Here is a 24,663-nt window from a genome sequence, read left to right on the forward strand (position 1 = left end):
ATGTGACAAAAACTGAGAAGGGAAAACTCATTTTTCTGATTTTTTATTTTCATTTCTCTTCTAGACTACTTACGAAATATTTTGTTTTAACTGGTCTTAGGTAAGGCACAGACATTAATATCTTTTAAAAGGTACCTAAGTGATTGTGGTGAACTGTTAGTGTTGAAACCCAGTAGTGTGGAACCAGCCTTCCCTGTGTCCATCAACAGAATCACTGGGCCCCCAGTCACCCAGCCTCGGCTCCAGCCTCATCCATGTCCCCATCCATGACCCCATCCGGGCTGCTGCTGGACTGCTGCAATAGTCTACTCATAATTGGGCTTTCCTAGTCCGTCCTACCTGTTATGAAAGTGTGACTAAAGAAATGATCATTGAAAACAATTAAACCAACACAGGCAAACTATACATTTATATAAATGTTTTTCTTTTAAAGGGAGAACCATTTAACCCCGTTCAGGGGCTAGTGGCTTGCTTTAAATATATTGCCACGTATCTTCAGAACTTTTCTGTGGAAGCCAGATCTCTTTGCATGACTTGAGTTTTGGTGACTGACTCCTGTGAGAATGAGCCATTTCCAAGTTCACTGTCATTTGCAGCCAACAGATCTACTGGATGAGTCGGAGTGAGCAAAAAATTGTTACAAAGCAAGTGTGGCATGAGATCTGTACTTAGTGTAGTACCTGAAAGACTTCCAAATAATTACCTTTCAGATTCTTAAAAAATTTAAAAAGCAACCCCCAACCCCTAAAAGGTTATTTTTCTCTCTTAACTGACTATACTGTTAAGCCTCATTATTCACTATGGGTTACTGCCTTTTTTGGAGAATGGTTTAAACGTACTATTAAAAACTATGGGAGGGAGCTGGAGCTGATAAAGAAGTCAATATTCCCTGGGAGAGGTTCTGGCTTCAGAAATAATGGTATTATTGAAAGCTAGAGTGGGAATTGGAACTGAAAAGAGGGAAGTTAATAGTAGCACCTATGGAAAATAGCAAAGTTCCAGCAATCCTAGCCAGAAACGCATTTAGAGAAAACAAAAATCCATGGGAATGTTCTCTGAACAAATTCTCCAAAATTCTAGCTCCCTGTTCACCCACAGAGCTTCTAGGCCTATTCCCTCATTAAATATGAATAGACAACTCAGGGTTACAAATGAGTTGACTAAAGCTTGCTGAACAAAAGAGTGGGACCAAAATAACAGGGGGGAAAAAAAAACTCAGGAAAAACATAAATAGGAGGATCCAAAAAGATACCACATTCACAAAACAGTACAGGATCATACTTTTTAAATGAGTAAGAGCAAGTTCTAAGAAACTGAAAATGACTGAAGAACAAACTCCAAAGAAGGGCTGCAATGTGAAATTGTGGAAATCCTCCCAAGTGTAAAACAGAAAGGGGGAAATAGTGAAAAATAAGAGCTACAAGGACCAGTACCATCATGTAACAAGTATTTCAGGAAGAAAATAAACAAAAAAGTGGTCACTTATGCTAGAAAATGGTGTCAAAACTGGCTCAATGAATAGCAAAGATACTGGATACTAGAAGGCAGTGGAGGAAGGTCTTCCAAATGAGGATGAAACATTTTAAACCTAGGATCCATTAAATCCGAAGGCAAAAGAAAGTCACCACACATCAGGACTAAAATGTAGACTTCCCATAAACACTATTTTATTTTATTTTTATTTTATTATTTTATTTTATTGTATTTTTTTTAGACTGAGTCTTGCTCTGTTGCCAGGCTCAAGTGCAGTGGCACAATCTCGGCTCACTGCAACCTCCGCCTCCCGGGTTCAAGTGATTCTCCTGCCTCAGCCTCCCGAGTAGCTGGGACTACAGGCGCCCGCCACCACGCCCGGCTGATTTTTGTATTTTTAGTAGAGACGGGGTTTCACCATGTTGGCCATTATGGTCTCGATCTTGATGTCGTGATCCGCCCGCCTCGGCCTCCCAAAGTGCTGGGAATACAGGCGTGAGCCACCGCACTCAGCCCCCATGAACACTTTCTGGGTAGGTTATTTGCAGATGTACTTCAGGAAAATGTGTGGAAAACACTGAGAGAAGGCAGGCTTCTGTACAAAAAGGAACAGCAAACTAAAATATGTCACGTTTTGAGCAACTGGTGTAGAAAATCAGATGTATTTCAACCACAATGTTAGGAATGTTCCATTTCTAAATGTCAGAGGGGTCCGGGCGCAGTGGCTCACACCTGTAATCGCAGCACTTTGGGAGGCAAAGGTGGGTGGATCACTTGAGGTCAGGAGTTTGAGACCAGCCTGGCCAACATGGTGAAACCCCGTCTCTACTAAAAATACAAACATTAGCCAGGCGTGGTAGTGCACGCCTATAATCCTAGCTACTTAGGAGGCTGAGGCACGAGAATCCCTTGAGCCTGGGAGGCAGAGGTTGCAGTGAGCCAAGATCACGCCACTGCATTCCAGCCTGGGTGACAGAGCAAGATTCCATCTCAAAAAAAAAATTTAAAAAAAATAAATAAATGTCAGAGGGATCATGAGCCATGGAGAAGGAAATAGAATTATATGACTTGATTCTGCAATAAATATTTTTACATCATAGAAATGATACTTTATTAGTATTTGGCTTTTAGAAAGAACCAATATCTTAAAACATGGTTATAGAATAGAATGTAAATATCTATAGTCTAACAGTATAGTTAAAGGAAAGGACAGGAGCTCATACAAGATAAAATCTGAAGTTGATGCTACCTAACAGAAGTAATCAACAAAACAACTAAAGACAGCAGTGTACTGATGAGGCGGCACGATATGGGTGCGCTAAATCCTCATCTTAACAAAAAGGTAACAGATAATAACTAAAATTGGTAATCAAGAAATAAAAACCAGGCTGGGCATGGTGGCTCACACCTGTAATCCCAGCACTTTGGGAGGCCAAGGCAGGCAGATCACTTGAGGCCAGGAGTTTGAGACCAGCCTGGCCAACATGACAAAACCCCATCTCTACTAAAAATACAAAAATTAGCCGGGCATGGTGGCATGCGCCTGTAGTCCCAGCTACTTGGGAGGCTGAGGCAGGACAATCGCTTGAACCCGGGAGGTGAAGGTTGCAATGAGCCAAGATCATGTCATGCACTGTAGCTTGGGTGACAGAGTGAGACCCTGTCTCAAAAAAAAGAAAAGAAAAGAAAAAAAAAACTAATGGATAAAGTGAGTGCCTTTGGAAGAAAGGAAGCTGATTTTCATCATAAACCCTCTGTACTTTCATTTTGTTATGTCTTTATTCTTTATTTTTTAAGTAACTTTTACTTGTGTTTTTTTTTTACATTTAAAAATGTTGTATAAAGATACTTTTTGTACGTAGAACTTTTGAGAAATTCTAATAAGTAAAAATTAGGGGAAAATGGATGACTATGATTACATAGTCATTGATGAGCTAGTTGCTTTGCATGCTAATAGAATAAAAATTTGCTTCAATATGAGAAAAAGGCCTAAAGGAAGTTAGCACTATGAGTCGGGAAAAGAACATTAGAGATGTAGTTTGACTGTTAACTGTAATCCTCAGCTCATCTGATCTCAAAACTATGTGTTCATTTATTATAGCAGGAAGTTAAAACGCTGATTCAGTCAGTGACAGGCATCTGTTCTGTTTTGTTCTGTATCTTATAGAGTGATGGTGTGCAACAAACAACCTACCTCGCCCAGCAGTACTGCCATGAAGCAATAAGAGAGATCAGTAAACTTCGACCATCCCCAGAAAGAGATGCCCTCATTCAGCTTTCAGAAATTGTACTCACAAGAGAGAAATGACAACTCTTTCTGTTCTTTCTGGCAGCTATCTTACCAGACTGTGCCTAAAGAATTTTGTGGAATACACTTTGTTTGCTTCATGTGCAGATAACCAAAAATCATTTTAAAAGATATCAAACTTATTGATGGGCAATTTATTTTTTTTATTGCAAAAGTTTTTTCAGAAAACTTTTTAAATGTAATTAATAAACCACCTGAATCTGTCATTCTAGTCCTATAAATTATAATCAAGGTATCTTGATGGTTATATGTGGTATTGTTTACACTGTTAATATCCACATGTAAGGCCATTACACAAATAAATAACCAATGTTAAAATTCAAATGGTTTGTCTTGATTTACCGTAGGAGTAAAGGTCAGAAAAATGTGAAGTCTGCATTGAAGTCCACATCGGTTATATTTTAACAGTATCCAAAATTTCATATAGGAGAATGGTTTATTATAAAAGACTGTACATAAAATTTAGACAACAGGTTATATACAAATTAAGAGAACAATCCACTTGAAAAATGGAAAGTAGAAGGTAGCTAGCTGATCACTAATGATACTTTGTTTAAAATTAACAAAGGCAAAATGCATATGAAATAGTCACATTGATTTGGTAGCAATAATGGTCTTTAATTTTCAGAAATAACTGTTTTGCACTAGTCTTACCATTCACTATGCTGTTATAAGTCTGTAGCATCCAGTACATAACTGTAATTTGAATTCCAAACAAATCCTCAATAACACAGAAACCCACACTTGAGTGCTCTACTTTAATATCCTAAGCAATAGAGAATTATACACAAGACAAGAAGAGAAAACATCCCTCAGCCCTCCCTTCAATTAAGAGGAGACACACAAAGTGCATGTGTTGCATTTCGATTATGTCAAAAGACAATACAAGTCTGTTGGTTAGGTAAATCTCTGTTCACTGATTAATACATGACCCACCTTCTTTCCCAATTATTTTATTTTAAAATTCTAATGTTGCTAGTGCCAGGTAATGGATTAAAGAGTGCCTACTCACAAATCAACTGTATCCACTTTTACAATATGTAAAAGGTACTTTTAACTTCCTTTCATTGAACCAGTGTACAACAGTTCACTGTAAAACTGAAGGACTGACATGGCAATCCTTAAGAATTTTACCTACAGAATGAATGCACACAATTTGACACATTTTCTTAGTTTCAAAAGATTATTTAAAAAAGGAATTCAGTAGATTGACTTGTAAATAACCATTGCAGATTCTGAATCTGCAAAAATCCGTCACATTGCTATTGGGACAGATTAAGATAAGGCTAAAATTTTTTTCCAAGTTAACATATTGAGAAAATAGAATCATAATTCTGCAATAAATCATTATCTTTTATTTTTTTTTTAAAGCAAACCAGTGAAGGAAAGGACAAAAACCTTTGGTTCACTTATGTATTTATGAATGGAAAAATTTTATAATGCAAATTTCACTCATTAAAAAACTTAGGTACAAATTACAACATTACAGATAATTCTCTTTTTGCTTCTTTTGTTTCACATGGAGACCTTGGAGACTCAATTCACGTTAAGACACCTAAGTACGAGTCCTCCAGGTAAATATTACACAAATGGGAAGCATCTTGAATTTTTAAGTATATTTCAATACATAAATTTTTATGCATGCTTTAAACAAACAGTATTTTTTTTAAATGAGAGAATCTAACAAAAAAAGTCTGACCAGCACCAGCATTTAAATTTTCTGATTTTAATATTAGTCTGACATAGCGTTAGTAACCATGCTGCAATGAAACATCTAATGGTACAATCTGAATCATGATTCGTTAAATATTATACCCCACTTCCCCCAGAATATTTAGGCTGGTCATAAAGTTAAAAATGTGTAAGTAAGTACACAAGCATAATCAGTTATGGACAGCTTCTTGTATAAATTGCTATTCAGCAATACATAAACTGCCTCAAAGATTTATGCTTACAGGTAGACATTCAATTTACCAATAAAACAGCATGTTCTGAAAATATGGGCACATTTTAAAACATATTAAGACAGTTCTGTTAACCATAATAGTCCCACAGTATGACTGAGTAATAAGAATCTACTTCAAAAGAAAAAAAAAATTAATCAGTATAGTGCATGATTGATTCAACATAGTTCCCAGGGAACAGACCAGTCACTCGATTGCAGACTCCTTCATACCAGCCATCATCATTCTTCTTTATAACATAAATGATTGCACCCTCCATAAATGACAGCTCATCATCCTTGTCTTTTGTATAATCATATATTGCAACAACTATGGAAAAAACAGTTGAAATACCACATGAGTGCACTATATCCAAAATTTACTTGAATTTTAAGACAAAGCCAATTAAATATATAGCACAGCAAAACTATTTTTATGAAGATTTCTTAATTTTTGTATCTATCAATATAAGTAGGTCAGTGGCCAACCATGTACTTAAATCATTGGCTTAATCTTAGAGCCAAATGACAATCTGATTAGACTGAATAGATCAATAGGTTCTGTCAATCACTTTAAGAAAGCTCTCTGAATTTTAGAATTTATTAGATGTTTCAATTCATTCAAATACCAAGTGCCTATCATATGCAAAGCACCGGCTTTTCAAAATAATTATCAGGCAAAGAAAGCTGCATAGCCATTCAGTAAACCAGGTAACAACCCAAGCTATCTAATTTGAAAAAACACAGTTACTGGAAGGTAAATCACATCCTACTCATTCAAGGACCCATGCTAATTTAAGGGACTGTCCCCAGATTTTTTTTTAAAGAATATTTACTTACTTTAAAGGATTTTAATTAATACTTAGAGAACTTTGCAATTCTGTGGTGTCTGTAATTTTTTCAGTTCAAGATACAGGTTGAGTAACCCTTATCTGAAATGCCTGGGATCAGAACTGCTTTGGATTTTGGATTTTCAGATTTTGGAATTTTACATATGCGTAATGAGACATCTTGGAGATGGAACCCAAGTCTAAACACAAAACTCATTTTTGTTTCACATACACCTTATACACATAGCCTGAAGGTAATTTTATTTTTCCCTTGGGAACACTGAATAAACTGTGTCACGTGCCTGCATTTTGATTGTGACCCATCACATGAGGTCAGGTGTGGAATTTTCCACTTGCAGCATCATGTTGGAACTCATTTTGGATTTTGGAGCATTTTGAATTTGGGACTTTCAGATAGGGATGCTTAGCCTATATTCACTTCCTTTGCAAACTGCTATGGAAAGAGAAAGTAATCCAAAATGTATAAAATGGCCCATGGACAAATCCAAACCACGCATTTTTTGTAAATAAAGGTTTATTGCAATATGGCCACATCTGCTTACTCATGTATTGTCTATGTCTGCTTTTATGCTACAATAGCAGGACTGAGTAGTTGTGACAGAGACTGTATAGCCAGCAAAGTTTAAAATATTTACTATCTGGCTTTATACCAAACAAAGTGTGCTCACCCCTAGTTCTTGGGAATATACTTTTTAATCCTCCTCTACTATCAAATATATTACCCAATATATCATTCCAAATTTGTCAACTTATATAAATATGGTCCCATTTTCATAGTTAATTGGCTTTACCAAGTAAGAAAATATGGGTAAAAACACAATTCAAGGTCACTCAAGTTTATCATCCTCGTAAGTAACAACAGCTCTCTATTTGAAGGTATATGGGAATCTAAAGTAGAATATTCAAGACTTTCTTAACAATATGTAAATTATTTACTGTTTAAAAATATAAGGCCACGCTCGGCTCATGCCGGTAATCCCAGCACAGGGAGGCTGAGATGGGCGGATCACTTGAGGTCAGGAGTTCAAGACCAGCCTGGCCAACATGGCAAAACCCCGTCTCTACTAAAAATACAAAAGTTAGCTGGGCATGGTGGCGGGCACCTGTAATCCCAGCTACTTAAGAGGCTGAGGCAGGAGAATTGCTTGAACCCGGGAGGCGGAAGTTGCAGTGAGCCGAGATTGCACCATTGCACTCCAGCCTGGGAGACAGAGCAAGACTCCATCTCAAAAAATAAAAAAATATAAAAGGAAAACAAATTTACTTTTGCCACATATCCAAAACTTGGGCAGGAAAGAAGGCTGCTGGTCTCAAGAGCTACAGCTACTAGCTTAAAGTCCGTTAACCCAGTAAAGTCAATAGAAGGAAATATATTTCAAAGGCAACCAAAAGTGTTCAACTAAATCACAAGCATTTTTCAGAACTCTATAGAAATACAGATTTTATTTTTAATTGATTCCCACTTCTGCAAAAAGAAATACAGATTTTAAAATAGCACAGAACTGGATGAAAAAATAAAAACTAGAAACAGGATTTGTTTCTTCCCCACCTATATTTCTTAATAGATAATTATAGTGAATATCGGGTACTCTAGGTAAATTAGACTTTAGAGTAGTTCATAATTTCATGAAATACAATCCTGATAATTTGTCTTGTGTTTTATAAAATCACCTAATTGAAACCTTAATTGAGGCTTTTCTCATGATAGTACTAATATATTTTTAAAGACAGATGCTCCTCCACTTACATACAATGGGGTTATGTCCCAATAAACCCACTGTTTAGTGGAAAATATTGTAAATTGAAAGTACATTTTCAACTTGTATTTTTTTACTTATAACAGGTTTATCCAGACAAAGCTCCATCATAAGTTGAGAAGCACACTGAATGCATATCATTTTTGTACCATCATAAAGTTGAAAAGATCCTAAAGTGAACCATCATAAATCAGGGACCGTCTATATTTAGATATGAAAGGTAATCAATAGAGCTTGACAGAACTTTTAAAATCTTTACTAATTACATATAACTCCATTTTTGTGCCTTAGCTGTTTCATCTATAAAATGCCGTCCAGCAAGTTAATCTTCAGCTGAACGCATATGTAGTTTGAAAGCAAATCTAACACTGCAATTTTAATTTAAAATACAAAGAAAGAATCCCCCTGTACACTGGGAATAATACAAAACTTAGGAAGTAAGGTTTAAGTAAATCATCTCGGTTGGTAAGGCAGTTTAAAAGGCTGAGAAACATTGGATTAGATGTTCTTTATAGTTCTAAATTTCTATAATGAGGTTATTTTCCTTCACATCAACTCAATGACTGTACCTTACCTTTCTCAATATAATTCTTGGGGGCCCAAGCAGGATCCCCATCTGCATATGGATCATTATACTGAACTACTGCAGCCTCCTCATCTTCATAATCCACTGGTGGTGGTGGTGGGGGAGGTGGAGAGTCATCAAACATGGGAATGTCATCTGGTGGAGGTGGTGGCGGTGGAGTTGGACTATCAGCAACTAAAAAGATTCATATGATTGATTTGAATCAAAAATAAGTCTAGATGGAAACTTATAAGTTAATAGAATTTAAGAAAGCTCTAACTTAAGTACAGCATGCACTATAATAAAACATGCAATGATTAGAAATAAAAGCTTGGTGTGTTAAAGTTTATGCTACTCAAGAATCATTTAAAAATAACAAAATGAGCTAAAAATAAGGGTATCTGGAAGTACTACAAATTAATGAATGCAGGATGTTAGGAGACAATGTCTCTTTTTATAAGGATTATAGGAGTAGTTTCCTTATTCCAAGGTTCAGATCGGGACAAATGTTAACAATCAACCTAAAATAAATCTATGTCACTTTTGTCATTTGGACTGCAGTAAATGATATGAGTAACATTACATTAATGGTTTGATCACTTTTCACTCTGCTCATTCATGCCCCTGATTTTGGCTTGAAACAGCTTTGGTTCCCTAAAAGTTCAGTCTCCTGTGGACAGATTATTGTTTGTTTTGATGAAGAGAAAAGTAAAGTTGGTGGTATTAGGTCTGCTTCTGTGTGCAGATTTTCTACTCTGTTATTTACATTTTACAAGTTGAAAAAATGGAAAAAGAATCCCCAACCAGTAGAAAATCTAATTGAGTATTTTTAAAAATGTTTATATTCATAATTAGTTTTTTAATGTAGAAGGCAAGCTAAAATTTTGCATTATTGCTAGTAAAACATAAGCACGGGATGAGGGAAAGCCTAGATCCTAAAGATTCGATTTTCTAAGAATACATCAACAATTAAGATTTAAACATAAAGTGTTGAAGATGTAATTAAAAAAACAAACAAAAAGGAACTTACAGTAAACAAAACAATAAAAATGACTCATACCTCAAACTCTAGATGGTCGTGGTCAGTATATATGTGTGTGCTTTACACAGTCAAAGGTGTAAACAGGGAAATGGGAAAATGTCAGGCTAGAGCTCTGTTCAATGAACTAGTATAATATCAGGTAAAAATGCTCCTAAAATTTAAAGAATTCAAAGCTGGAACCCAATTAATGCTTAACTTAAATTTCTGATCAACAAATTTCTTTAAAAGTTCAAAAGACATATGAAAATGTTTTCATACAAATTGATACAGGAATTACATAATTCCTGCAGGGGAGAAGTTCATAATACAAACATACTAAATCAAATGCCAATTTCTGGGGCTATTTACGTGATCAAAGAAATCAGCCATAATCTATCTGTCATACAGGTTTAAACGTTTAGTCTACCCTCCTTGGAATAATGTGCTGAATATACAACCAAGGGCTCCAGGTTTAAAATATTTGCAGACAATGACCCTATTTCCATAACCACTTCAATGCTGTGATTTCTATTTTATCCTCTTGAGGGATGAAAGGGCTATTAGAAAACAAACCCTATATGGTAATGCTCACTCTAACACCTACCAAACGGGTCTACAATTAATTTTTCTGCCTCATTCCTAGACCCATTTTATCTTCGCCCATAACTTCCTCTATAAAACTTTTTAATATTATTGAGGAGAGGAAAATGGGTATAGACCCCTCCTGACATCAAACAGCCATAGTTCATATCCTTAATTTGGCTTAATGTGTAAAGTATGTATGTTGGTACCTTGCATTTACTCTTGATTTATCACATTAGTTTAATGTTTTCACGAAATTGTCTTTATGTCCAACTGCTGTAAATCTACATGTCTTATCTTCAAATTATGGCAGAAGTCTTGGTTAATCTAATTCTCTGCATAATCATAAAGAGATGTAAACACACTGCTGACTTTTTTAGAGGCTCATATCTTAAACTGAAATACTTATTAATAGGCTGCTACATGCATTCATTATCACCCACTTTGAGTGTCATAAGAAACTGGGTATTTAAGAGAACACATAAAATTTGTACTTCATAAAACGTTTAAAGTACTGATACATATTTTAACACCAATCTTCCTAACACACTTTCAAAGAAAACAGAAACCAAATAAAGTTAGGGAATCTGTGGCACAAGGAGAATCACTGACTGACCCAAGTTCATATGTTTGGTAAAAAGAACTAATATAGTACCAAGAGCCTCTTTAGCAAAGACCACACATGCCTAGAATAATGTACACTAATACTGGATTTCTATATAAAGAAAAGATTTACCAAATAGCTAGTCAGTCACTTTGGACCCACAAAACTGATGTTCATTATGGCTATTTTAAATTATTTCCTAATAATTCTTACTGATATGGCAGTTCAAAAGTTCACACTGGCCTTGTTTTTAAACTCTGCAGCATTAATGACCAGCAGTTTACCCTTACTCATTTATTTTTAAAAATAAGATTCACATCTATCTATCCATCCATCCATGCATTTATTTATTTTTGCACTTCTAGGCTGGAGTGCAGTAGTGCGATCATGGCTCACTGCAGCCTTGACGTCCTGGACTCAAATGATGCCCCAGCCTCAGCCTACCTAGTAGCTGGAACTACAGGCACATGCCACTACACCTGGCTAATTTTTTATTTTTTTGTACAGACAGTCTTGCCATGTTGCCCAGGCTGATTATTCATATCTTTTTAAATGTTTGCACACATTAGGGTTTTCAAACACATATTAACAGTAAGGATGGCTTACACTCAGAAATTTCAACATTACAAAACAACATTTTATAACAAGCCAATTGGATCACACATTTCCTGAAGGAAGGGGCTTTTGTCTTAAACTGCTGGTATTCTTCCCAGAGTCTGGCACGTAACATCGGGTACACAAATATTTGACTGGCAGGAGGGAGGGAATGGGGAGAATAACACAACAGGGTCAGCAAAAGCTGAAGAATGGAATTTGCCACAATATATTCTCTTGGAGGATAGGCTGGGCAAGTGGGTTATTCATTTGTTCAAACCATCCTGAGATTTATTTTCATGGTGATGGTCCAAATGAAGTAAATTAAAAATAGACCACATTACCATCAACAGCTTTTCTAGCATATTATAATTCAGTAATAGTGGTATTTTTCACTTTATATAACATTCACTGTGATCATGCAGTTAGGATTACACATCTTCTGGAATTTCAAAAGTAATCAGGCAGTAATATAAACTAGTCTATCCTGATTAAAGCCATATATCCAAAATAACTTCTCCCCCCCACAAAAAAAAATCCCTGAACTTCATTCAAGAGAAGATCTAAAAAAGTTAACTGATTTTCATATTCAGGAACAATCTTCGTGGGCCTGGATGTAGCCAAAATGTGAAAAGGATGCTAAATTGCTTATCACTCACACTGAAATGGATAGCATGAATGTAATTTACTTATTCTTGGTCATTCAATCTTATCCTAACAATGAACCTTTACGTAGGTTCAATATCATGTATGTACGAAAATCTGAGGCTACAAAGCTTTCCCTAAAATTTTGAAATTAAGGGGGGAAAATCTGCCCCAATTTCATATTAAATTTAATCTTACAGTATATCTACCTATCTCTTGATAAATTTATTAGAATTAAAAATGTCTTCTAATTCTAGTAACTGTTAGAAGCTAAAAGTTTCCATATAATTTGAATTTTTGTGTTTGATTATTCTTTCCTTAAGAATATGTAAAGATCAGATCTCCTGTTTTAGGATCATGTAAAGACATAAGAAAATTGCAGCTTTGAAATTTATATGGGTCAGTAACCATGCACACAAAGAGAAAAAACTGAAGACCGTGCTCTTCAGTTTCAGTAACATATCTGCACCTATTTTCAAGATAAGATTAGCTTCTCAATAAAAGTAAGGAAAACGATGACTCATCGTCAGCCATGCATGCTATAAGGAGACAGCCTCTACTCTTCCATAGCTCAGTTTTTCCAAACTTACTGTTTTCCTGCACCCTGGCCACGAAGCCTGTGAGAGGTATCTGTGGAGTCAACTGAGGCATAGGGGGAGGGGGTGGAGCAATAGAAACTGGTAGCAACAACACAGTATGGGGGAAGTAAAACAGATAAAGGAAAGAAAAGGAAACAAACAAAAAGCAGAAGTCAGTTACAAGGACCACAAACATAAGTATGCAAAGAACAGTTTGCAAATGAAACAAAACAAAACAAAAAACAAAACAAAAACCTGCAGAACCTTCGAGTACATTTCCCACAAGCAAACCTAAAGGCCAAGTTGTGCTTAGCCAATTAATTAATTTTATAAAAGAACAAATATACTTAATTCAATCCTAATGTTATATTGTTTGGGGAGGATTTAAATTTACCATCACATTCACTTTAGTAAAATAAAATTTTCAAATTCTAAGGAAAGACTTCTAAAATAGGTAACAATGAAATACCTACATAGGTTTCCAGAATATTGTGTCTTTGCCATAGCTATAACAGGTTTGTCTAGCTTTAAGGTAATGTTGTAAATTAGGACCCAAATAAATAAAACAAATATATAATAGCTATTTATTTCATATATCAATAAAAATATTAATCACAGGTTTCCTTTAAAGACAGTTCTTACTATATATCTAAATTCACACACAGCTCTCCAGGAAAAACTCTTGTTTGTAAAACAAGGTTGTTATTTTTTTAAGTTGCAATTTTATTTTTAAAAATATCAGTCCTAAATTTACAAGGGAATATATCATGTTAATCAGTCAGAGTTTCATGGGATATCTCAAAAGTGACCTTTTTATCACTGTTCTGAAAAAGGAAACCTGATCTCCAATAAGTTAAAATATGTAGTTCTTTGCATTAAAGTAATTTTTAACAACTCATTGGATAGCTTGAAACACATTCACATGTATTTGTGGAGATGACATAATTGACAGGAAATTAATACCAAATACTCATGTATTAAAAATTATAACATACACTAGAAGTAAACATTCATATGTTTGTGACTTTGTCTCACTTTAACAAGACAGTAATTGCCAAAGATTGCTTAGAAAAAGTCAGTAGGACTAGATAGCAAAATTTAGTCTATTGGTAGTCACCAAGTAGTAACACTAAATTGATAGAGAAAAACAATTTATTGGTTACCAAGGATTAATCAAAAGGTTGTTTCAATTAATCCAACATGCAAATTCTGTTGGTAAGCATAAAAATTTGAAAGAAGTTCAGTGTTCAAAGAAGTAACAAAGCAATTATGTGCATTAATATTCATTGTATAGCTAAAGATAACATTCAATTCACTATGAAAGCAATCCTATTTCATTCTAATACTCTATAGAAGGCTCCTAAATAAAAGGTTAGAGGTTTTGACTTAAAAAACAAAAAACTCTCACAAACCTAAAAAAGTGTTTAGAAACAACTCTTAGTAACTAGCCATGCTGGTTAGTATGTAATGAAAAAGAAAAGCTATGCTGTGAAGATACTAATCATTACTACATTTAGACAGAAGGGAAAATGTGCACATCAAAACACTAAAAACATTCACGTACTACTACTACTACTACTACTACTACACCAACAGTAACTCAGATTGAAGGATAATTAATTTGACAAAACTAATAATTTATTTAAAATCTGAGGCCAAATTTGCTTTCCAATATTCAAAAGAATGTGGTCATTAATTAAAGTATCCTGTTTGAAAATAATCCACACAAGCATTGCTAAAATAAAACTATAAAACTATGTATTATATAAAAAAGTCACCAAAAATCCTATTTGCAGAGTAAATTAAATGTCTAAGTGGGGAAAAGAAAAATAATAAACAAAAAGATGGGATTAAAAATTCAGAATATGAAAATTAAAGTTGATGAAACAAGTGAAGTGAATTATTAGATAACCTGGAATATTTAGACAGACACTGGCTACCTTTTGATACCAAATGTTAGGTAAAATCCTATTTAGTGAAGTTTAACACTTCTCAGTAGCTTTAATATTTTATAGTCTGGAAAAAAAGCTATATAAATTTTGGGATTATTTGTGAATTTTGATATTTCTGATAAAGTGGTTTTCAATTCTTAGGAATTTTTGCTATAACATAATTTATCTTTAAAATTTAAACAAAAAACTAATGAGAACTTTCAGCTGGGCGCAGTGGCTCACGCCTGTAATCCCAGCACTTTGGGAGGCTGAGGTGGGTGGATCACCTGAGATCAGGAGTTCGAGACCAGCCTGGCCAATATGGTGAAATGCTGTCCCTTCTAAAAATACAAAAATTGGCAAGGTGTAGTGGCAGGCGCCTGTAATCCCAGCTACTCAGGTGGCTGAGGCAGGAGAATCGCTTGATCCTGGGAGGGTGAGGTTGCAGTGGACCGAGATCGCGCCACTGCACTCCAGCCTGGGCGACAAGAGTGAAACTCTGTCTCAAAAAAAAAAAAAAACAAAAAACTTTCCCCTAGCTCTGCTTTAAAATACATATACAGGTCATTCATTATAAATAAAAAGAACTTAAAGCAACCTCCTATGTAAATATGGAGAATTCACTGAGTATTAAGTGTTTTTATATAAACTAAAATAACGTGGCTCTAGAAAGAGCCACAAAAGCCATGTAGGAAAGCTTGTCTCAGTCCATGCCCAGTGGGCACAACTTTTTAAGCTAAAAGCAAACAGTGGACAACAGGTTCATTTCTAATTTTGTTTTTTTTCCTTTTTGCATTGAACATCTTAATATGGAAAGTGATATTAATGACTACCCTACACTATTCTAACTTCCTAACATTATATGCTAAAACTATTTTCTTCTCTTACCAGCTTTTAAACACTGACTGCAGTTAGTGTTGAGATGTGCAATTTGAGGTAAACAGAAAGAAATCAAAAGAAATTCCCACCATTAGAATTATTCAAAGACAGAGTAATTAAGCAGGCATCACAAACAGTTTTAATCGGTTTTGAACTCATTTCTGAATACGTTAATGACCTTAAAAGTGATAGCCAGCAATTTCATTATATTAATTTAAAGGAAAACTTTGACAATGTTTGTGTCTTTAATTTTACCATTACTGCGCTGTCTCAAACATGCCAATAAATTCAGTTTATTTCTGCAATGTTTTTGTTCTCTAGTTCTACTTATGTAATAAAATCGCATATTAAAGTTAAATTTTAGTATACTCAATATAGACATGTCTCGATAAATTTAGTTAAGTATACTTGGTAAGTCTAAATTTTGGAAGAGAAAGTGGTAAGCAATTACTCTTAAAATGGTATGATTCAAGGACTAATATCCTAAAACAAAAATAAACATGAAACATCATGGTTTTCAATTGTTGTCTATCACTGGCAAGAATAACAGTTTCAAATAATTTCCTTCAAAAGGAGCTCCACTGTTGCTGTATGCCTGCAAAGCACAAGCTTACTTGAATTTTGAGAATAAAGTGGACCTCCATTAACATGAGGCTGAGCAGAAAATTGAGCAGTCACAGAGGGAGTTCGTCTGTATCCACCAGAAGATGTCGAAGAAGTAGTAGAGTTGTGTCGAGATATCTGCCTGGTCATTGTGCCATACTGGGAACCAGGAGCTGAGCCCGGGGCTGCTGAAAAGCATTAGTCAAAGGCAACCAACAAAGAGACTTGAGCATTGTAATCACCTTAGATGGCAGAACAAAGCATGAGGGGGCCTCAGTAAGAAATATTTATTACTTTTTCAAGACCAAGGCACAAAATAAAGAGAAAAGTAAAGATAAAAATCAGTAACTTTATCTCCAAAGTCAAAAACAGAGAAAAAAACAGCTGCATGGAAAGCTGCAAAAGTAAATAAGTAATATTCTCAAGCTTTTAAAAACCATAATCCCAAATGGTACTTTGCTAATATGATATATAAATTTTTTGTGCATTTTCAGATACATAGCTTTTATATGTAAATTGTCTTTCCAATAAAATAAGTACCAAAAGATGGTGTGAGGTAGAAAGCATCAGTCTTTAGATATAAGTAGATTCATGTCTGAGTTACAAATTTCTTCCTTTTCACTGACAAAACTTTCAGAATTTTGATTTGGCTAGACAGAGTCTTATAATGATAAGTCTCTATCTAGCCAAATCCAAGTTAAACAATAAATTTTTATTTACTAATATTTTTGAGTTTTTATTGAATTAGCAGTTATTAGTATCAATACATATTAAGTAAAATCATTTTTAAGAAATGTGCCATTTCTCGTTTCAAAGCACTTCCACGTAATGTCAGATTTGTTGTAGATCTCCAAAGTTTTAAGATTAACATACATTTTCCCTATTAAATTTTTATAACTGACAAAAGCAGAAAATTTTTTGACTCTATAAAATATGGCATTTTAAGGTAGTTTTGTTTAGCAAATCTATTCTCTTTCTCCATGCCTGGAGGGCTTCTTTTTCATAGTACATCCAAAGAATCTGCTTTTTAAAAAAAAAAATTAGCATGCTCATATATTTTATCAGTTAATATCGAAACTGATGAAAATATTAATACTTAATATTGTATTAAGTGTCATCTTTCCCAACATTTCAAAAGCTTCATATTTAAAATGTTAATAGAGTTCAAAGCCTCCAAAGTTAACTATACTTTCCAAAGTTAACTTTGGGATTATTATTATTTTCCTTGCCCCATCTAAACAACAAACAATGACAGAGTAAGTAAAAAGCCAGCGTCCTAGTTTATCTTCATTCAGTTGTCTAATCCTTCTTAGAGGTCACACAAGGTATTAGATAAAACCATACAGCAGAGGTTGTTCATTAAGAGAAGTGCTGATCTAACATTTTGGAACTCCCAAGTCATAGGCAGTCACCAATTATTTGAATCATCCACATGCTCATTTTCTAAATAGAAACAGTTTAAAAATAATTGTCTATTCAAAAGCCTTCGTGAATAAGTAATTTTGGACAGCTAGGTTTTTCCAGAGAGCCAAGAAATAAGCCTTTACGGGCCAGGTGCAGTGGCTCATGCCTGTAATCCCAGCACTTTGGGAGGCCGAGGCAGGCAGATCACCTGAGGTCAGGAGTTTGAGACCAGCCTGGCCAACATGGCGAAAACCCGTGTCTACTAAAAATACAACAATTAGCTGGGCACGGAGGCATATGCCTGTAATCCCAGCTACTCGGGAGGTTGAGACAGGAGAATCACTTGAACCCGGGAGATGGAGGTTGCAGTGAGCCAAGACAGCACCACTGCATTCCAGCCTGAGTGACAGAGAAAGACTCCATCTCAAAAAAAAAAGAGTAAGCCTTTAACTGTTTATTTATTTATTTATTTTTTTATTTTGGGTAAAGAGTCTGACTCTGTCGCCCAGGCTGGAGTGCAGTGGTGGGATCACAGCTCACTGCAGCCTCAACCTCCTGGACTCAAGCAATCCTCCTACCACAGCCTCCTGAGTAGCTGGGGATATAGGAGAGCGCCACCAAACCCATCTAATTTTTTATGTTTTGTAGAGACAGAGTCTCACCATGTTGCCCAGGGTGGTCTTGTCCTGGGCTCAAGCAATCCTCCCACCTTCGCCTCCCAAAATGCTGGATTACAGGTGTGAGTCACGACTCCCAGCCAACCATTTTTAATAGAAATCTCTGTAAAAGGATTTTACAATTCTCTGGCTTGTATAAAAAAGTGTACAGAAATCGAGTTATTTTTATTGATGATTCAAGAACAAAAGCCAATCATTTAGCAATTCTGAGCCTATTTTAGAATTTAACATTTTATCATAAAATAAATAATGCCAAAGAGTGTGTGACTTATATGCATAATTATATGTTATACATGTGAATTATACACATACATGTGTGTATAAAAAAATTTAAATAATATACAGCTCAAGAAATCGAATATTAACAAGATCACTGAGGCTTCCTGTGTGCTCCTCTCCTGGATTCCAACCCCCACAAGGTGTATGTTAAACATTCTCTTTCTTCTGTAAATAGTTTTTGTCATATATATATATACACACACACACACACACACATATAACCTTAAACAATACACACAGTTTTTACGTATTTATAAACTTTTGTAATGGAATCAATCTGTACATATTGTTGAATTGCTTTTTCCTTGATAATATTTTCAAAAATTCATCCATGTGGCTATGCATATCAATGTCATTCATTTTTGCTATTTTATTTGTATGTAAATATATCATAATTTAGCCATTCTACCACTATTAGACATTTTGGTTTGAGATTTGTGCTATCAATACTACTGCTACGAACATTCCTAAATATAATTCCTGAATCTCTAGGACAGTGGTTCTCAAACTTCATCATTGATCAGTATTTCTTCTTGAGGCCTTGTGTTTTGTTTAAGATGGGGTCTCACTCTGTCACCCAGGCTAGAGTGCAGTGGCACAATCTCAGCTCTCTGCAACCTCCACCTCCCAGGCTCAAGCCATCCTCCCACCTCAGCCTCCCAAGTAGCTGGGGCTACAGGCATGCATCACCATGCCCGGCTAAATTTTTTGTATTTTTTGCAGAGATGAGGTCTTGCTATGTTGCCCAGGCTGGTCTTGAACTCCTGGATCAAGCAATCCGCCTGCCTCAGCCTCCCAAAGTGCTAGGATTAGAGGCGTGAGCCACTGTGCCCGGCCTGACAGCTTGTTATAATATAGACTGCTCTATTATAACAGCAGAAACTCCCATCCTCAAGAGTTTCCCAATTGAAGCAGGTCTAGAAGGGACCTGAGAATCTGTATTTCTAACTAATTCTCAGATACTGATTGTCTGGGGATGACACTCTAAAAACCACTGTTCTAGGACAGCAGTTTTCACACTTTTTGGTCTTAGGGTCCACTCTTAGACAACCCCAAAAGCCTTTTGTTGACATGGGTTATAGCTGTAGATAATTACCATATTAGATACTGAAACTGATATATCTTTAAAACATATGAATACACAAGTACACATTTCATTAGGAGTCAAAGCAATGACTTTATCATACTTCATGCAGCTTCTAGAAAATTCTACCGTATAGTTATAACAGAAAGAGAATGAAAAGGACAAATAATGAATAGAGCTCTGACCTCAAAAACTTCATGAAAGGATCTTGGTAATCCTCAGGGGTCCCTTAACCATATTTTGAGAACTAGTGCTCTAGGGTAAATATGTAGAAATGAAATTGATAAATCTAGGGTAGGTACATGTTCAACTTGACTAGGTAACAATAAATTACTTTCTGAAGTGAGTGTATACATTAATAAACTCCCACCAGCAATTTGCTTTCCTCACCAACACACATCCTCACCAACACTGGTACTAGCTAACTTCTACCATTTTACTTGTCTGCTGGATATAAAATAGTATCTCACTGTGGTTTTAATTTTAATTCTTCTGGTTATTAATTGGGTTGAGGCTATTTTTTTCTCACAGATTTTCTACCAACAATTTCTATTCTTAGGGTCTTCATTTTACTACCTCCTTTCTCTCTTTTCCTTGGTATGTGCAAATGTTTGGAAAAGATGTTGTTAGACAGCTTTATTTCACTTAACCTGAAACTCAGCTCTCATTATTTGAAACACCTCATTATCCATTTCTACCCAGATTACTGTGATTGTGTATTTCTAGACTCAATGGATTTTACATTGACATTTAAAATATATTTAAAATTCCTTATATGCTCAGTTCAGTCATCCCCAACTTGTGAACAATTTAAATGCATTTTATCAAGAAAACTATTTCATGGCATCCTGAGATGTCATAAAAACTGGGCCATATCAGAGTTTTTCAAACTATGATCCACAGGAAAGCCTCAGAGTACCCCATCCCACACATATCGTTTGCCTTTCAATTTTTCTCCTCCTGTCCCCACCTTCACCCTGATCCTTTGACTGTTGTATATACCAGAGAGTTCCAAATTAAGTTTCACTTGTGCGGGGCAGGGGGGATTAGACTAGAAAAATCTAAACAAACAACAAATTAAAAACACATTAAGTTGGTTATAAACCAAGCATTTCATATTATAGAAAAAGTTGTTTTATATTTGTTTACTGTATAAGTGCAGAAGCCTTTCACCAGAAGTTAGTGATATTAGATTTAATACTTTAATCTTTGTATTATCACCTGCAACCTAATAACTATAAAAGCCAGCACTCTACTAGCACAGAGGAGTTTATTATGAATTATGTAAAGTGAGTTCAATGGCTCCAATGGCTATGCAATCTCACCTATCACAGTGCTCACTGGGAGAAGTGGTGCCAGAGGTGGTGCTGGTGGAGCTCCAGAAGGAGGAGGGACAGAAATGTTTTCTAATAAAATAGTTTATAATTCAGGTCAGAGTACAAGAAAAGAAAACTCAACATTTTGAAACAGCAAGAAAGTACAATGTATTGGGAAGAAAAAGAAAAAAGATACCCCCATGTAAAGCATGCTCAAATGAGTATGAATTTTGTAGGTAAAGAGGCTACCGAGTTTATACCTGCCTTAACTATCAAATATGCCTATGTTTATAAGTGACTTTTTCTCCTTTTTCAAAAATATGCTTGAAAAGCTAAGAATTTTTTTCCTAACATTTTTCATTATCATACTTTAAAAATATACATTTTTAACAATATAAAAAGTCTCCATTTCATTTACTAAAAATCAAGGGGCTAATTCAATGCTCTCCAAGGATTTCTTAAATTTTCATGCTTTCTAAAAGTAACTTTCCTATCTTAATTTTACTTTACATTTATTGCATTTTACTGAAATATATATTGAATATCATAGATAAATGTAGTAAAGTCACAAAATAAGCAAATACCAGAGTAGATACTGGCCTGTAAAGCAACATTAAAACTCTTAGAAACATAATTCACCTTTATAGACACTGATTCTCCAGCTGGAGTATCGTACAATACTGGTTTGCTCTTGAAATAATACATGTCATTCTTGACTAGTATGCGAGGCAAATACAGTCAGCCCTCCATATCCATGGGTTCCTCATCCCTGGATTCAATCAACCATAGATCGAAAATATTTCAGGGAAAAAAATAGATGGCTACATCTGTCCTGAACATGTGCAGACTTATTTTTCTTGTCACTATTCCCTAAACAATATAGTATAACTATTTAAGTAGCACTTAATATTGTATTAGGTATTACAAGTAATCTAGAGATGATTTAAAGAATATGAGAGGATGTGTGTAGGTTATATGCAAATACTACACCAGTTTATAGAAAGGACTTGAGCATCCATGCATTTTGGTATCCGCAGGGGACCTTGGAACCAATCCCCCATGGACACCGAGGAATGAATATATTTCTAAAGCAAAATGGCCAACAAAAAGTTATTTAACAAAACTACTTAATATGCAGTATATATAAGGAGAAACAGCTGGTGAAATCCTAAAGACTTTGTGAAAAGCAATCTAAAAATATTGTTAACTTTGTATCAGCCTTTATTCTAGCAACGATCACAGATTTAATTAATAATTTTACTCAATATGACTAATTTATTTCAGCCTTCCACAATAAAGCTCATAAATATTATCATGTATTAAACATAGATTAATAAATAACACACCTGGTCCAATAGTGGGTGGCGAAGGTGTAGGCACAGCAATGGGAATGCCAATACTACTGCTACCACTGTTTTCTCGACTTCCACTTCCTCCACTACTTCCACTGAAAAGAAAACAAAAAACTGTGAAAAACCAATTCTAGAGACATATTTTAAAAAAAACTGTAATCACCCAAGGCCACTAAATACTCCTTTTATGTCGTATAGTCATCCTTCAGTATCCTTGGAGGATTGGTTTCAAGAGCCCCCTTGGATACCAAAACCCATGGATGTTCAAGTCCTGCAGTTGGCCCTACAGAACCAGTGGCTATGAAACATTGGTTTTCCTTATCTAAGAAGGTTCTGCATCCCATGAATACTGTATTTTCAACCTGAGACTGCCTTACTCTGGGGATGCAGAACCTGAGGAAGAGGGGAAGGGAAGGAGGGAGGGAGGAAGGGAAAGGAGAGAGGGAGGGAGGGAGGGAGGGAGGGAGAGTGGGAGGGAAAGTGGTAGGCAATGGGAGGGTTGGTGGGTGCAGGTGGGTGGGGGTGTGTGTGTAACAAGAAATTTTTAAGTTATTCATCACAAATCTTAATCCTAATATTTGAAATGGTTTCCTCTACTTCTCAACCTATCTGGAACCAATATAATGATAACACAGTACTTAAAACCATCTCTGTTGAAATATTTATCACCAACAAAATCTTATAGTATGAGTCAACAATTGTTTGTTCAAAACCTGCTATGAAGAGCAGTGAACAATGCAGTCATGAACCACACCATCTGAAGTTCATAATGGGAAAACTGACATGAAAAGGTAATGTAATAGATACAACAAAAGAGAAAGTACAAATGATGTGGAAGTAAATTAAAAGGGTACTCCGTTCTAGTCTAAAATTAATATGAAAACTTCCTCTCATCTCAAAGAACGGCGATAACATAGGGAAATTTTCTGGAAAATAAGCATAATGACAAAGAAAGACAATAGTGAAGTTTCAGTGTGGACATTCTGGAATAGTTGCTACTGATAAACTCTAATCAACTCCTCGCTATTCTACTTCCTGTGGATGTACTGTCCTGTTAGCTCTAGGACCTGGCTCCCTCTAGTTGTTTCTAGTAAGGTATAAGATCTTGTGCCATCCAGTTGTTTACAGTAATGTGTGTACATGTGTAAAAACATATATTTGTGCGCATGCAGCCTTAGGCTCCATATTATGTTTTAAAATCTACATAATTTGCTCAATAAGCCCAGAAATTCAAAGGGCAAAGATTTGCAATGCCTGGATAAGATTTTTATTTTCTTCTGCAATATGATCATTCTATAATTAGATTATCATATGTTAATGGAAGAAAAAGAAAAAAGTCATTTATAAAACTGACATAGCTTAGATGTGAAGACCTCCCTAACTCCCTCAAGCCAGGTGATCAATACTTAGCTTTGTGCCACCACTGCATCATAGACATATGAGTATTTATGCTCTTATTATGCTCCTCTTCAATTACTGTCTTTTTTCCAACAAGGGGTTGGCAGATTATGGCCTGTGGGCTAAAACTGGTCCATTGCCCGATTTTTACTACCTGTGAGTTAAGAATGTTTTTTATATTTTTTAATAGTTAAAAAAATCAAGAGGAATAATATTTTGTAACACATTAAAATTATATGAAATTAGACTGTCAGTGCTATAAATAAAGTTTTACTGGAACACAGCCACATTCATTTACGTATTGTCAATGGCTGCTTTTGTGCTACAATGACAGATCTGAGTAATTGCATCAGAAACCATATATATGGCCCACGAATCCTAAAATATTGACAATCTGGCCCTTTATAGAAAAAGTTTGCTGATCCCTGTTCTAACAGAATGAGCTCTTGAAAAAAGAACTATGCCTTATTGACAAATGCCTAATATCTAATGAAACAACACTTAATAACTGCTTGTTGAATATGATTAAACTATGCTTCCACTATAGAGAAAAACTATACTTTGATCCAAGAGTTCAATAACAACAAAGAGAACAATTTTGTTCCTCAAAGAACTTGACCTGATACAGTAACTGCAGATATCAACTTAACAATTTGTTTACTAACAGCACCAATAGTAATAAATACCGCTTACCTAGCATCTCGCATCTTGATATACCCTATTTAGTGGAATTCCCATAAATCATTTTGATAAGTTATCTCTCATTTACCAACCTAAGAGTGAAGGCAAAAGAGAGGTTCCCTGCCCACGTTATTAAGTG

General features: G+C 35.3%; 2 protein-coding genes across 19 annotated transcripts in view; one reads left to right on the forward strand and one right to left on the reverse strand.

Annotated features, from left to right (window-relative positions):
- PDSS1 (decaprenyl diphosphate synthase subunit 1) overlaps positions 1-4,105 on the forward strand; it is a 49,408-nt gene extending 45,303 nt beyond the window's left edge. For both annotated transcript variants that reach the window (XM_019034940.4, XM_055353327.2), the window contains one exon: positions 3,641-4,105. In XM_019034940.4, the coding sequence (XP_018890485.3) occupies positions 3,641-3,781 (141 nt within the window). In that variant the 3' untranslated portion in view covers positions 3,782-4,105. The remainder of the gene's footprint in view (positions 1-3,640) is intronic.
- ABI1 (abl interactor 1) overlaps positions 3,904-24,663 on the reverse strand; it is a 116,550-nt gene continuing 95,790 nt past the window's right edge. For 2 of the 17 annotated variants that reach the window (XM_019034934.4, XM_004049188.5), the window contains 6 exons: positions 22,440-22,540; positions 21,103-21,183; positions 16,345-16,521; positions 12,933-13,019; positions 8,906-9,091; positions 3,904-6,054 (listed from right to left, as the gene is read on the reverse strand). In XM_019034934.4, the coding sequence (XP_018890479.1) occupies positions 5,879-6,054; positions 8,906-9,091; positions 12,933-13,019; positions 16,345-16,521; positions 21,103-21,183; positions 22,440-22,540 (808 nt within the window). In that variant the 3' untranslated portion in view covers positions 3,904-5,878. The remainder of the gene's footprint in view (positions 6,055-8,905; positions 9,092-12,932; positions 13,020-16,344; positions 16,522-21,102; positions 21,184-22,439; positions 22,541-24,663) is intronic. The other 15 variants (XM_019034937.4, XM_019034935.4, XM_019034938.4 and 12 more) reach the window with 11 other exon arrangements.

The sequence above is a fragment of the Gorilla gorilla genome, chromosome 8 (assembly GCF_029281585.2).
Source record: "Gorilla gorilla gorilla isolate KB3781 chromosome 8, NHGRI_mGorGor1-v2.1_pri, whole genome shotgun sequence".
In the NCBI taxonomy this organism is placed as follows: Eukaryota; Metazoa; Chordata; class Mammalia; order Primates; family Hominidae; genus Gorilla; species Gorilla gorilla.